We start from the raw sequence: 16,116 nt of genomic DNA, 5'->3' as shown, positions 1-16,116 counted from the left end.
TTAAAATCAGTTGTGCTTCTGTTTTGCTTAACAGGCACATTTTTCATAACACATAGGTTAAAATTGGATTTTGTCTATATTTTCATTTCTAAATGCTATAGAAAGGCTAGAAACTCAAAAACCAAACGACTCCTGTGAGCAAGTAGCCTTTCTTGGGCTACTGGTAGAGGTACACTCAAGCAGACACATGCTTTTTAAAATAAATATTAGTTTTGAACACTTACAAAAACTGTAGCAGACAGAAATTGATTTGAGATGGAGAGAGTGAAGGTAGAGTTGATATATTTCTGATATGAAATATATGTACTAATAGCATATGGGTCCCCAGTCCATCATTAGTCTGGATCCACTTCTAAATTTCAATTCTGAGTGCAAGCAAATAAATCTTTCTGAACTTGTGGAGTGTATCCCCTCTGCATCCAAGTTATGCTGCTGTTTTAGTGATGTTCGTTATGGACTCACTGTCAGTGCCAAACTAGAAATTTACTCTGCATCTTCAGGAGGTGGAACAAGTTGTCTTGTGACCCACAGTGGGTAACAAGTAATATTGGAGTAATATTGGAGAGTAATATTGGAGAGTGTGGTAGCTGATACTTTCTCATTTCTCTTTATTCATATTATCACATGCACATGTGAAACTTTTTATTAAAGCATCTTGTTTTCTGGCTTTGAACCACTATCGAAAGTAAGTTATCATTAAACTCACGTAAAAAGGACATGTGGGCTTTCCCAGAAGTGCAGGACAATTCAGACCTCAGAGGTACCACTTTTTCCAGCAGAGCACATCCTTCAGTGTGCATGTGTAAAAGTATTTGCACAAAGTGGGCATACCCTATTCCTTTTTGGCATTAGCTGCATTTGACTGATAATTAATTAGAGATATTTCCCTTTTCTGTTGCTCGATTGCAATTCTACTTGTCAGAGGCTTGTAAAATTAAGTGGTGTCCCGACTAAATTACTAGGTAAGGGTTTTTTTCCTTAGGTGTACACTTTGCCATCACAGATTATGAATCTGAATTATGGAGAATATGCTATTGGCAGTCTTCACAAGGAGGCTAAGTGGGCATAGAACATAAACCACATTCCCTTTTCTGGATTTAGTGTTTCCAAAATAGACCTGTGACAGAAGTAGACAATTAATAGAGCATTAAGAGAACAAGAGAACATTTACCTGTGGGACTGCAAATTGTTTGGGTTCCTGCCCTGTATCCCCTCTTCTGGGGTCTCTCATCTAAGAATGTCACCAAAATTTCTTTTGTAGTAACTTTGAAAAGGAGGAATTTTTATTTATTTATATTTTAACTTTGTAGAGCTATGTATGGTAAATAAATTCTGAAAGAAATATCTAGCTTTTTAGACATTTATTTGTATCCTTACTGGTATTCAGCTTGGTGCCTTCAGTCCTGCCTTCTATCTCTGGGCAATCTGATACTCTGAAATGTTCTGTACAGCTCAGTAGAAAAAGGAATTTGCTTTGTCTAAGTCATTTAATAGCTTTTAAATCCCAATGGATTATAAAATTGCAGCGCACTGTATGCTGGCTGTATCTTGATCTCCAGGACTTAAATGTGCTTTGAATTGTTCCTCAATAACTATGAATAGAATTGTTAGTTAAAACCAAAGCCATATGAACAAGTGGTATTGCAATAGGAATAGAGGGATGAGGGTTAAATAAAATGTGGATTGTGGAAACTCTTAAAATTTGCAAGTTAAGTTTTGCAGTAGCCTTGATGCAGTTGCTAATGGATTGCATCACTGAAACACAGTAAACACTTCCCTAAATATCATTCCTATAACCATGTTTAGTCCTAGGAAAAATAAGCTAGTTTGGAAGGCACCACACGATGAAGTCACACGCTGAGAGTCTGCTGTGATGTACTGCTGCGGCCCTTCCATGAGGCACAGGACAATTCTTATAAGGGGTAGATGGTAGCATTCCATGAGCTGGTGCACTGATAAACCAGAAAGCTCTGAGAAACTGTAGTTTAAATAAAAGATCTAATTCTCTTATTCTAGATATGGGAGACAATCTAAACTATGTATATACAGATAGTCTAAAGAAAGAATCCGTGCACAGTAGAGTGCTTCAGTAGAACTTATTATCCCATGAATGGAGGCCTTGTAGGTAATTCCAAGTTTATCCTTCAGAATGCTACAAAATGCCCTTACTGCTGTAAAGAATCTTAAACAACCTACAGATATAAAAAAGAAGATCATAAAACCAGTGTCTGTCATCAAACTGTTTATTGAAAACGGCTTGACTCAGCAGTAGCAGCACCTTTTCCTTGTTTATATCATAGTGACATTGGCTGCTTAGTGTTTCCATAAAATGAACAATATTGAGAAAACTATTTGTATCTCAGTAAATTCAGCGCCATAAAAATGTCCATTTTCAAGAGAAACTATTTAAATTACTTGAAAACTTCATGATCTTTGTATAAAACTTATGTTTTGTGTCTGTCATTGCAGCATTCAGTAAGTTGAATCAGCTGTTGTAGAGGCAAAGTAGATGACCACAGTGAGATTAGAGGTGGATAAAATTCTAATTTGTTTTATATATATATAATCATAGAATCATAGAATCAACCGGGTTGGAAAAGACCTCTGAGATCATCAAGTCCAACCCTTGATCCAACACTGCAGTGGTTACTAGACCATGGCACTAAGTGCCACATCCAGTCTCATCTTAAAAACCTCCAGGGACAGTGAATCCACCTCCCTGGGCAGCCCATTCCAGTGTCTGATTACTCTCTTTGTAAAAAATTCCTTCCTAATATCCAACCTAAACCTCCTCTGGCAGAGCTTAAGACCGTGCCCCCTTGTCCTACTGCTGGGAGAAGAGACCGACGCCCACCTGGCTACAACCTCCTTTCAGGGAGTTGTAGAGAGTGATGAGGTCTCCCCTGAGCCTCTTCTCCAGGCTAAACAACCCCAGCCAGATCAGTTGTCTTCCCCGCCGGCTCACCTTTCGGCACACTGGGACAGCCTGCTCCTGTGTGTTCAAGACTTCCTTCTTGAAGCATGTCCATCCCTCCTGGCCCCCTTTGTTTTCAAGGGCTGTTTCCCAATGTACCCCTATATATGTATATATACACATGAGTACTAAGAAGTACCAGGTTCCATTTCTTCTTAACAAACTGAGAAGTAGCTTTTTTCACAGTAGGAATCAGATTTGTATTTTAAGGCTGCTCAGCCGGTGGGGTTGTTGCCATTAAACCCTTAATTAAATGAAAAACGAGGAAAACTCATTTACTTGAGTGGTACAAGGTCAGAACACTTACAATAAATGTCTAAAAGAAGAGATGGAATTGGCTAAAGTTATTCTCCATGTTCCTCTTTGACTTTAGTATGGTGTTCTTGGAACAGTTCTACAAACTGCAGTAGCATCTGCAGATAAGCATATGTCCATCACTTAATTCATGAAAGGCTCATTTATTTACTGGTTCAACTTTCTAATATTTATTGCCAAATTGCCATGCAAGGTTCTTGTGCATTTACCCTTTAGTGCTTTCAGCTGTTTTTTCTGTATTACCATAATATTATTCCTTCCAAGATGCTTGTAATAATTTTTAGTGTTTGCAAATGACTTAATGTGGTGCTAAGCCTTTTCAGATACATATCACTAGAGTAAGATACTGCTTGAGGCAGACAAATTAGTCTTATAATCTAGATCCTAACTCTATAATTATCCAAACCAAATGCCATCCTAACATCCCATCATATCGTGCCCTGAGGGTAGGGGTGCCTAGTATCTCTGTTGTGATGATTGGTACACTGTGGTTTCAGGTCTCTCATGAACTCAGTAAAGCTAGTTACCTTAACATGAGGAGCGTTTTACCTTCCTGCATGACTGCTTTTCAAGCTAACATCCCTTTATTAAAATAGATGAATTTGCAGAGATGCTTCAGCTTACCCATACTTATCCCCATCTGCACACAGAGCAACTTATGCCTTTACCTGCAATCCATCCTCTGCAGGTCAACAGGATCCCTGCCCGGAACCACTTCCAATACTTTCTTCTCTCTCCTCCTTTTCCTGGTGCCTAGAATTAAGGATTTCACTCCACAGCTTTGCCATATCTGTAGCTCTCCTTACTTGCTTTCAATTCAATAGGAGAATTTGATAAAACTAAAGTTTAGCAAGCTGTTCCTTGTCACTGTACAAGCACTGAGAAAAGAGCCCAGCAAGCTGCAGATCAATTGTTCACATAAATTGGGTCAAACCCAACAATAGTAAAAATGTTATTTTTAACAAAAGGTTGCATTTTTAAGAAAAAAAACATTTGGGAAAATTCAGTCCATGTCTTCTTAAAGTATGTCTAGAATTTACAAAATTCAGTTCCAGGGAAAATTTTTGTCATCATCTACTGTCCTTCATTGTTCTGTTTCTGAAAGATCAGAAATTAAATAGTCTAAAAAACTACGTAACAGTAAAGAAGGCCAAAGGGAATTTCATATTGACAATTGGGATATATTTTATTGTTTTAAACTGTTTGAATTAAATATTTTTAAAACTATGGCAATCTGAAATAGCAAAAGAAGAGGAATTCCAAATATCTGACAATTTCAAGTAGCTGAAGTCTAACCTAAATACCCGGGTAAAACACCTAGTAAATACAAACTTGCTTTATATATCTTAACAGACACTGAAAAGCAAAGAGAATTTGTCACAAATTTCATAGTAGCCTGCGTTTTGATTTCATTCATACAAAAAGTAACATGTATATGAACTTTGCAGATCAATGGAATTAGTTCTGCTTTTCATCTCTGCAACTAAAAGCAGACTTAGTAATTCTCCATGGAATGGAGAAAAATGCTCATGGTTGCTTTTGTGATTGTTTTTTCCCTGCAAACCTAAGTATCTGCATTTGTGTGCAAGTTTTGTCTTTATGTGTAGATCTTTTGTCAGGAGATGCATTGACAAGCAGAATCTAGCACAAAATTGCTTCTATTCAAGAAATCCTTTGCATCTTCATCAACATCTGGGATAAGAATTTTGAACTTGTCAACATGTATAGAATGAATGGGAGGTGGACATCCACATCTCAGATGCAGAGTTTACTCAGATGGCTTAGCAGTTGTTTTGGAAAATGCCGTGTTGATTAGTATTTTTTTTAATTACTGATTTTTAATTACTATTACAGACATTTACAGCCTGGTGCAATTCCCATCTCAGGAAAGCAGGCACACAGATTGAGAACATTGAAGAGGACTTCAGGAATGGCCTCAAACTCATGCTCCTCTTGGAAGTTATCTCAGGTTAGCTAAAATAAAGTTTTCTATGTATTTACAGCACACTAACTGAAACACTCTTAAAAGAACAAAAATTGTTAACAATATAAAACAGTAAACACAAAGTAAACTGAAAAGTGAGAGATGAAACACACTGTAAAGCAAAAGGGGGGGAAAAAAGCCCTGCTTTCTCCTTGTCTCCAAAATTTTCTGCTTGGTGCTTGTGTATCAAGGTATCATTGATGTTGTTGGGCAAACCAAAAACAATGAGGACCTTGCCTTAGCCCCTAACAATTAAAAAGCCGTTACACATAGATTACAAATTCATTTTATTCTGCTTTTATTATAAAAGTTTTGCTTTGCTTTTAATGACTTCATTGGGTGGACCAATGCTTTCAAAAGTGAGTATCTAAAGCAAAACTAGATCAATATTTAGTCATAAGTAAAAGGTCTCATTTTTCAAAAGAGTGGAATATCCAAGAACTTTTGACTAACTGATGTAAACTCACTTTGTCACCTTTGTTATGTGTTATTCAGAGAGGCAGTCCCCAAGGTGCACTCAGAATGCCCCTGAATGGGAAGGGAATAGCTCATGGAAAATACAGTTTACATTTTTGCTGGAAATTTCAGTGGGGAATGAAGATCTTCAAAGGTTTTTTTAGAAATTATTCTACTTTGGGATCATTTGAAAAGAAAAGTTTGTTCAAACACATCAGCCAATGCTCTGAAATGAGCTGCTCTGCTGTGCTGGATGAAGTTGTTAACAGCCTTTGTTTTTGGTCAGATGTGGAAGGATGCTACAGCTGATCTGCTGGATAGAATTCAGCCTCTCTTTGCAGCTGGGCAGGTACGAATGATGAGCTCTGAGAACATCCTGCCTTCTCAATATTCAGCTACTCTAACAGACAATAGCAATGAACCATACGTTGAGTAGCAGGAAGCATGCATGTATCTTCCAGATGTTTAGGGCAAACAAAAATTTTACTCTAGTTTTACTGCTATATCAGAAAGATCTAAGTGAGATGCTTCAACATTTGAATTTTCTCTTTAGGGTTTTGTTCAAACCCCTTTGGCATTCTTTCAAAAAAATACCTGTTAAAATTACTGATAAATTTAGGCAGTGTTCAGGCCACATCCACTCTTGATTTCTAATCACTTGTGTGTCTGTAGCAAGGTGTATGTAACAATAAACACATTAAATTTGTTCTTCTGCAGGGGAAAGACTACCGAAACCAGACAGAGGGAAGATGCGCTTCCATAAAATTGCTAATGTCAACAAAGCTCTGGATTATATCGCCAGCAAAGGAGTGAAACTTGTGTCAATTGGTGCAGAAGGTATGTGACAGAGCTTGACAGTGCAGTTTACTTAGGTCCTGAGCATTCCCATGGCAAAGAAGTCTGATGAGACCCTTGGTCACATTATGTGGACTGTTTTCTATATATGGGTGACTCAAAAATCCCTCAATACTGATTGCTGACCTATAACTGTGAAAGGACAAGACATGGAAATTTGTGGACACCTGGAGAGGGATAGGGGTACAAATGAGCTCTAAGATTACTTTATCTCCAAGATTAAGTTGAATTGTCTGTGTTTGAGTGGGTATTGAGATAATGATTTTTTTCTTTCAGAACATTCTTTGTCCTACATTATTGACAATAAGAAACTCCTTTAGAAACCAGGTTGGATTTAAGGGTATGCTTTATCCAATATGGGATCTTTTTTATCTTAAGGAGATATTATTAAGACAAGACAGAGGCTGACATCACTACCAAGTGGCTGGGACCTACTCCCATTTTTTTTATGAGACTGACTGCAGCTGTGTTTCTAAAATTCAAATGCAGGGTTAAGGGAGTGATCGAAAGAAACTATGGTATCTAGGGAGAGACTGAACTTATGAAGAAAGTGGAGTGGGATGCTATTTACTAAAGTAATTACTTTTTTATTGTTCTGTTGTAGCTAAATACAGACATGTGGTTGGTAGCCAGGTGCAGATAGATGTAAACTGAGCTAAAGAAGGCAGACTATCACTGCCAGTGAACTTATGCCTCCCTAGAAGATTCAATTAATTGTTTTAAAAGGACAAAGATCTGTCTAGAACTAGTTGCTCCATGAAGATATTTGCATAATGCTTTGCATAGCCATTACCATACAAACAATGACGTAGCTAGCATGATATCCCACTATTTTTGATTCCGTAGCCTCAGTGATGTGCTTTCTGTGCCTTTTCTTTTCCAGACTCTAATATGTCCTTAAAGCAAACTTTTGGCTTGAACCTCAGTATGATGATGAGAAGCACTCCTATATTCTCTTCACATTGTTAGGCCTTTTTACATTGATTTATGAGCCTCTTCTTCCTGTTTCCTGATTCCTCCAGGCTTATATATATATATATCCTTATATGGGATTCCAAACCTTGATCTCAGGGAGCTTACTGTAATTGTGTCTGGATCAGGAGGTTCATTATGTGGGATAAGGGCATCTGTAGAAGTAATGGAGAGATATGTGAGCATTTATTGATTCCACAGGGGTTTGACCTAGCCCACTTCATTCCATGAGTATTGTTCACTGAATGTGTTCACTTTCTAGATCTAGAACTCCAAATCTCAAGGATTGGATTTTCTGGACAAAGTGTTTTTTTGAACTCACTCTTTATTTATTTGAGACTGAACTGGGTGGGCCATCTGAGTCCACATCCATGCCATCTATCTATAGGCATGTAACAGAGACCTTTTTTGGGGAGTATGTCACCAGTGGGGAGAAATGGGCAATTTCCAAAGGCACTTCAGATCTCAGAAGAGCTCTACTGCATTTCAGAGGAGCCTGGCTCCCTCCATCAGTTGTACCGGCAGTCAGGGGCACTTGGGCCCTTTGTTCAATTAAAGTGAGATGAAAAAATATGCTGCTACCTTAAACCTCTGCAGTTAAGGTTCTTCTGAGAGTGACAAGGCATTGAACGGACAGCAGAGGGTACTGAAGAGACAATTTGTGGGTGGAAATGAAAATTAAGAATACAGAAGCCTGTTTGATATCTGGTGAAGAAATGCTGAGATTACAGAGCATGGAGCAAATGAACAGTAGTTTCTGTCTTGACATGCAGGTGGCTCTGAGGCTTCCTGACCAAAGAGTGTAGCAAAGGGAGTATCCTGTGGGACAGAGTGGTCATTTTCTCTGATTACAGTTTGCACAAGGCTGGAATATTTAAACCAAGATACACCAGTTCATATCTGCTTCTGAAAGGAGCAATCCAGCCCTCTGCACTCCCATCTCCCTTATTTTACTCTGCTTATTGCTGCTTATTACTGCCCAAGGTGCTCATTGCTGCTCAAGGTGCTCAAGGTTAGGGAACAGCGCTTGAGCACTTCCTGTATCACCTGAAGGCACAGCATCTGGGATAGTTCACATCAGACACTGAAAACATTTAAAAGAACCCTGCAGTTCTCCTTGACAGCAACTGGCATGAATTCAGATGGTCTGTGATTTAGGTGTTCTGTGATGATTCCCTTTGGAAAGGTGGAAGGGGCAGTAACCTCTGCAGCTTTTCAGCCAGTTGCTGCAAGGTTACCGTCCAGTATTTATTCCTGCATGTAACAGCAGGCTATAGCTAGTAACCCAAGGGATTACAGTGATGTTTTTAGGGTTTATTCTCTATTTCTGGAATTCTCAATCTGTAAAATGGAGGGATTAGATGCAAAGTTAATTCATTAGCATTAAGAAAAATTAAAATAGTTAAATTCTTGGATGGAAGCATGGGAGAGAAATCCACTGCTACTTTCATAGCTTAGATGAAGAGGGGAACCTGTCATTGTAAGACATAACACTATGTCAAGTATGGCTTGATGCCCACATTAGATTATATCCACGTGGGCAGGAGCAGATAGATTCGTGTGCCTTCTACTCCTACTCTAAGAGGCTGAATACAAAGCCAGATAGGGCACAGACGTGCTTAGTGTCCTGTTAAGTTTACTACATCTCCTCTAATAAATTTGTTATCTAAGGCACAGTGTGGTGCTGATGCAGCAATACAGTGTCATGTCTGACTGGGTATGGTTTCACAGTGTGGGACCTCTGGCACCAGTATGTGTTTAAAGAGCCCCTGTGCTCCCTGGTCCTGCATACTTGCTCCCACACTTCACAGCCCTACCCTATCACTTGGGCTGACAACTGTTGCTGTAGCTCTGCTGGAGACTGGATCAGCAATCTGATCAGGTTTTAAAACACACTTCACATCCTTTTTTTCTTTTGTTGCATTTTTCAGCATTGTTGACTGGGTTGTCATTGTAGTAGGTTGGAGTGAATGCCAGCAAGGAGGCAGAACACAGTGTCCTTAAGATTGTATTTTTATCAAAGTCCATAACCACTTAACTCACTGCCTCTGTGTGTGAGCACAGGGCATGTGGGCTGGCCCACACCCATCTGTTTTGGCATTCTCTGAGTTACATGGATGCTTGGAATACTTTTTAATTTCCAAAGCATAAAAGTTTTGTATCTAAATCTGCTAAGGATCATTTTCTACTATCTGATATGCTGAATGGTGAGGAGCTTGTAGGCCCAACGGGAATGACTGTCATTTAAAATGTGGCCTCAAAGCAATGATTAAACTGAGATTCCTCTGCGACATCAATACAAAGACCAGTTTAGTATTTTTAAAGGGCCAGGGACATTCTTTAAAGTCATCATTATTGTTCTGAGCCTGACTTCTTTGGGCTATCTGTGGAGTGGAGAGAGCTGATCACCTTTAACTATGATGCTGAGATGAAGCCAAATTTAGCTACTCTGATCTGTCTTGTGTATGGGTCTTTCTCTCCACTGGTCATGATATGAGACTAGAGAGTCAAGAAGCTAAAGTAAAACTGTGGAAAGTAGTCCTTATCAGCCATTCACAGTCTGGAAATTAGAAGTTTTCCCTTAAGGTTTAATAAAAGTGCAGAAACGCTATTTGTAAGGTGATCGCATCCTGAATGAAATCAAGTAAATATGGAGAACCACAAAAGATCTGTATCCTGTTAATTGGAAACATTTCTGTATTGTTTTTCTGGGGAGCAGGAAAAATGTTAAAGACTGAATGAATCTGCTGCAAGAAGGTTGGAATAAAAAAAAAAAAACAAAAAGAAAAAGTAGAATAAAAAAATGGAACTAAAACCTTTGAGAACTTACCACTCTGTTTTGCTTAGCTTTTTCCCTAGACATTTTTTATTGTTTTCCCTTCACTTTCCCTTCTCTCCTTTCCTGCCCTCAAACTCAGAAAGCTGTATCTTTGCATATGTGAGGTGTAGAAACTATATTCCTTCCAGAGGAAACAGGCAGTATTAAGAAATTAATGAAGTCTTCTACTGACCTGTAGAGGAAAATGATAGGAATGAATCAGTATTTTTTTTGTCATTGATACTTTTCAACATTTTAGCAATTTGTTTTTCTTCACTCTCTTTTATATGAGTCTTTTTTGTGTTTTATGCCTGCAGCAGATAATGAGAAGCCAAAGCTGACAAATCACTTGAACATTCTCCCGAGGCACAACATAGAAAATTCCCTCTCTTGCTCTTTCATTCAGTCTGTGTGTACATATGGATATGTAAATCAAAAAAACGATGTAGTGATTATGTAAATCCATGAGTTGATTGCCTGACAATCAGCAATGCCTCCTGAGTATTTAAATTATTTTAAATTTGAAGAAATTTGTCTTTTCTGTAAATACTTATCGGATATTAAAATACAATGAAGTACTTGACCGAAGAGGAGGGAAGAAAGAGCTACATGCTCTAATTGCCATTTAGTCTTTTTTGTCTGAAAGGGTTTAGTTTTGAGATGTGAAATGATTGAGATCTTTTAGGGCCAATAAGGTAGGATACATGGAAGCCTGGCAGAGTGAGGTGAGAATTCTGGAAAATTAGTGCACGATCCAAAGGGGAAAGCAGAAAAATAGCCATTCATATATAAACTTGAATTATCACACTTACTAAGTATAGACTAGCGATGGGTGACATATTTCCTATCACATTTGTTAATTCCATAGGTTCAAATGACAGCTTGTGTCACGTCCTACTGCAATTCAACATGAATCTCAAGTCTCGGAGACAGCAGCTGCTTTGTTCTGTAAAAGTTGCCCCTGGATTCAGGCAACTTCTAAGTAGCAGAGTGACTGCATTTTCTGCTGGCATCTCTATTGGCATTTGATGTTAAATTGAGGAAATTCCTCCTGATGCAAGCTCCTTCCCCAGAACACCAGTGGGCCCCCAGGCAGCCACAGCTGCTCCACTTTTTGAGAAAGGCTGGAGGTGACTTTCAAGTAGGGGAGCAGCTGGTGCCTTCCCCCCTCCACTGCTCCTTTGGTATGAGGTGACTGGAAAGTCAGTCTGCAGTTCCCATCTCTCATTGTCCCACCTGCTCCCTTTCCAGTGGTGGACCTTCATTATAGTCTCACTATGTTTTTCTGAGTCTCTTGACTTGCTTTTCAGATTGATTTAACATTACCAACACATTTAAGTGGTCTGGCAGTACATTTTTTGGTGTTGAAAAATTTAAGTGGTATCACTTAATTACAATGTAGGAGCACTGGATTTTGACCTGGCTTTACAGGTAGTCCCAAGCAGTCTTGAAACAAATTGAAACTGCAGAGGTAAAAAAATCTCATTTATATTAAAGACATGTAAATATGCATATGCATTAGAGCTGTAAGACATTACAACCTCATGGCCATGTTAATGAACAGGCAGGAAGCTATGTAGCTTTGTCTCAGGAGGTGCTGTGTCTCAAGAGCTGTTCTTCATATCTAGTCTGTGCTGGCATTATAGGTAAATTCTCAAACATATCTAAATAGTATAGGGGAATTTCTCAGTACTGTTAGTGTCCTGTAGTTTCTTAAAATTTGGGGTAAGATCATATTTTTTCAGTTTCTTTGTATTTGAAAACAATAAGGCTGATATTGTTCAAACTTACAGTATTTCCCCTCATGCTCTCTCTAAAAAGTCCCCCTAAAAGGTAAAGATTTGAAACAGTTACAACTACCTGGGGAGAAGGCTTTTAGCATGGAAGGGCTGAAGTGGTCTTAACCTCAGTAGTCTTCAGTCCAGAGTAGCACAACAACAACAAGTAGTTTGTTGAAAAATGAATCCAGGTGAACTCTATGTGAATAAAAAATTATCGTAGAAATATAAATAATTTATTAGATGCAATGGATTACTGGTAGAAATCTATGATTAAAATAAGATAAAATTGGAAAAAACCACTCTAAATACTACTGCAATGTTTTTTTTACCTTAGAAATTGTGGATGGCAATGTGAAAATGACGCTGGGTATGATCTGGACTATCATCCTTCGCTTTGCTATTCAAGATATTTCAGTGGAAGGTAATAGTAATGCAATTATGTTAAATAATTAGGAAATGTGTTTAAAAACTCTTTTATATGAATTGTGTGTAAGGGAGAGGAGTGTTTTAAAAATAAATTTTTTCACAGAAGATGATACTGCATCTGGTATCATCATTTGCTACCTGGTGACAACATTAACTTTGGGAGGGAAAAAGTAATTACTCTCCTTATCCTGACAGAGACTTTGAGCCAGCTTTCTAAATGCAGAAGTTCTGGTCATGTCTCTCAGTTGAAGAGACAGAAACATGACTATGTTTCTGAGCTTCAGTGTCCTGAAACTAATTGCTGTATCCTTTGTGTTTGGTCCTATTTCCAACATACTTTTTTTAGTCCTGAACTTAAACTACGAGCATGTTTCATGTAAGCACCAACAATCTTTTATGTCTAGTTGTATTATATTTGTATTGGGTATTTTTCTCCAAATATACAGTCTGCTGTCCAACCAATATAATTCCTTAAATTTCTAACATCCCGAAACTTTTGTGCAGGCTGACTCTAGTCTTAACTGAACTCTGTGTTCTAATGGAGCCCCAGTTGTCCATTTATATGAGTATCTTTTAGGATTAAATGTTAGTTTATGCCAGTTTATGGTGGCTGACCATTAGAAATTAATTACTTGGGTACTTTTTTACTCCCTTGTGTCTTTTACAGAGACCTCTGCCAAAGAAGGGCTGCTGTTGTGGTGTCAAAGGAAAACTGCTCCTTACAGAAATGTGAACATTCAAAACTTCCATCTTAGGTAAACTTTCATTATTTCAAGACGTTGACATGATCTAAAAAATTTTACATCAAATTTTCCCCCCAGCTGTGTAGGTATATATTTGATAGGAGAATTTAGCTCTTCTCTGTCAGCTAGACTTTTTTTCAGATTCTGGTGCTCTATCTTCAGAGTCTTATTTTGGTTAGCCTTTGGCATTATCTGCTATGACTTCCATAGTTACTGTTTAAAAGAAAAAAATCCTACTACATACCCAATTACCATACTGTGTTATTAGAAGCCCTTGGTATATGGGAATTCTTGAGTACTACATCATAGTGGCAAATGACTGCTTTCAAATGAGAGCCACTGCAGAGAGCCACAGAGAGACTGTTCTGGCAAAAATACCAGTGTGTTGAGCACGCAAATATCTCATGGAGAATCAGTCTTTATCATTTTGTAATGTAACTATAAGCAAAGAGCAAAAAATGCACTTAGATCAGACACAACAGCGGCAATACTTTAAACACGTTTGTTTTCAGAATCAGGATCATGACTTAAGTTGGAAAACTTAGTAAAGCTCCAGACTTGTGGTTCTCATTAAGAGTTAGAATGGGAGTTCCAGGCCATATACAGGCTGCCTGGTTTGGGGATTTCCCTGGGCTAGTTCCTGAAGCTCTACCAGTGACCTACTTCATTAAACTACATGGCTTGCCATTCGCACTGTTTAACCATGTGATCTTCCCTTTCCTGAAACCCTTCTAGTACTTAAAAAAACTCTTTAATAGTGTTTTGGTGTTTTTAATTATTTCTTAATGTGCAGTACCTAAAACACATGTAGTGACAGAGAAGATACAGTTCATATATGCATTCCAAGATAAAAAATATTTCATTTACAGTTCCTGTATGGCCTTTCAGAGATCTGAAATTTGTTATGTGTTACTTTCCCAGAATATACAAAGGTATATTTCATAGAGCTTTATATGGATCCAGGGTATACTGTAAGTTACAGTACCAGAATCTTGTTCTGTATATGTACCTATTCTGGTCTGATACATGATATGGGGAAAACACATTAAATGGAAGTACCTTGATTAACGCTTGGGTGGATCAGCTCTTACAGGACTACCTTACAGCAGGCTGTCCAGATCGTTTTAGTTTACACCTTTTGGAGAAAGAAAAATTTGTTAGTTTGGTTCTCAGTTTGATTAAGTTTTACCTTCTGGATGATGTCATATTATACAATATAGGTATATTCTGCTTATTGTATTACATTTTTATTGGAGATGGTTCTGTTATTTGAAGGACCTACCCAGACATCTCAGTGACAGGGATTTTAACAGCCTTAACATGCTTAGGCTCACACAAGGACAAGACCTCAAATTACAGACCCTGTGATTGCTTAAAGTGTTTACATAAAGTATCTTTCAGAATAATTGCTTATGACGGAAAGAAACCTCTCATAATCTTTCCAAATAAATATTATTTGTATCTCCATTCATTGTCTGTTCTTGCCTCAAAAGATAGCGAGTCTGAAGTAATGATGAAGTGTAAGAACTCAGATCAAAGCTGTGATAAGTGAGAAGTGTTTTAAATAAACTGAGCTGATTTATGATTTCTTACTTCTCGAAGCAAATGGTTGTGCCACTAAAATTCTCTGAAATAACTGACACGAAAAAAGCCAATTGCTTCAGCAAATTCAAGTAATTGCAGGTTTGCTCTTCTTTTTATTTTTTCACAAATATGCTCTAAGTGTAATGGGAGATTATGTTCTTTCATTGATGAACATGTACATGAGCTATCCTAGAACACTGCATGAATTAAGCAATTGAAATCAGGTACAATTGCACAAAAGGTACGCTGCCTTAGAAAGTATATGGAGTTCTTAAGAGTATATGGACTGTAGAGTAAGGTATGTATTACACCAAAAGGAGCACAGTAACAGAACAGCTCAGAGGGATGAGACTTGACAGAACATAAGTGTCAGGATTAGACAGGAGAATTCCTGCTTGATTTTAAGCCTTGAGCAAGGATCAAACTGTAAAATGCCATGACTTTATTAACTAATTTTTTATTTTTTTCCATTTTATTTTTTTGTTGTAAAGCTGGAAAGATGGCCTTGGATTATGTGCACTTATCCACAGACACCGACCTGATCTTATTGACTACTCCAAGCTAAATAAGGTCATCAGTCTGGGTGGTACAGCATGCTGTCCTGCAGTGATTTGGCTTGCTTCTGGTTTGCTTAGCATGTTTTCTAGAAGACAGGCTGATGAATGCATACTAATTCTAACTGACTTTCTAAGGTCCTTCCAAAAAAACCCCACTGACATGGGGGAGAGGACCTTGTCCTTCTTTCCTTCCCATTACAACAACTTCAGCATCTAATTGCAAATAATCTTGTCCTCAGCTGTTGGGCAGTTGATGAAGTCCTTTACACTGCCCAATACAGATGTTAAGTAAAACACATGGAATTATCCATTTACCACTGATAGTATTGTACAGTCCATCCTGTTTAGTATCTAGTGTAAATTACTGTAGATTACAGATCAGTAAACAGTGACATGATGATTAAATTCCTTAGAACAAATACTACCCTTGATAATTAGGAGTACACGCTGAGTTATTAGTCTTACATAGAAAATATTCACCAATTCTCAGATTAACTTCTACCTATAGTTCCAGACAAGTGGAAACAAAACTGATATCCTAACTTCCTTAGGTAGTACCTCATGGGGATTGCAAAACTATTTTATTACAGTGTGCTACTCATGGCAAAGTGCGTATTTTCTAAAAGATACCAGCCACTTTCGTTTGAGAGG

The 16,116-nt window shown here is 38.0% G+C and overlaps 1 protein-coding gene across 5 annotated transcripts in view; it reads left to right on the top strand.

Moving 5' to 3' along the window:
• ACTN2 (actinin alpha 2) overlaps positions 1 to 16,116 on the top strand; it is a 68,421-nt gene that overhangs the window by 19,782 nt on the left and 32,523 nt on the right. For 3 of the 5 annotated variants that reach the window (XM_039379076.1, XM_039379075.1, XM_039379077.1), the window contains exons 2-6: positions 5,144 to 5,258; positions 6,447 to 6,566; positions 12,490 to 12,576; positions 13,249 to 13,336; positions 15,400 to 15,478. In XM_039379076.1, coding sequence (XP_039235010.1) covers positions 5,144 to 5,258; positions 6,447 to 6,566; positions 12,490 to 12,576; positions 13,249 to 13,336; positions 15,400 to 15,478 — 489 coding nt within the window. The remainder of the gene's footprint in view (positions 1 to 5,143; positions 5,259 to 6,446; positions 6,567 to 12,489; positions 12,577 to 13,248; positions 13,337 to 15,399; positions 15,479 to 16,116) is intronic. The other 2 variants (XM_039379079.1, XM_039379078.1) reach the window with 1 other exon arrangement.

Source organism: Pipra filicauda, unplaced genomic scaffold (genome assembly GCF_003945595.2).
Source record: "Pipra filicauda isolate LSUMZ 115617 unplaced genomic scaffold, ASM394559v2 scaffold154_size2910363_pilon, whole genome shotgun sequence".
Lineage (NCBI taxonomy): Eukaryota > Metazoa > Chordata > Aves > Passeriformes > Pipridae > Pipra > Pipra filicauda.
This window is presented reverse-complemented; position numbering and strand designations above follow the sequence as displayed.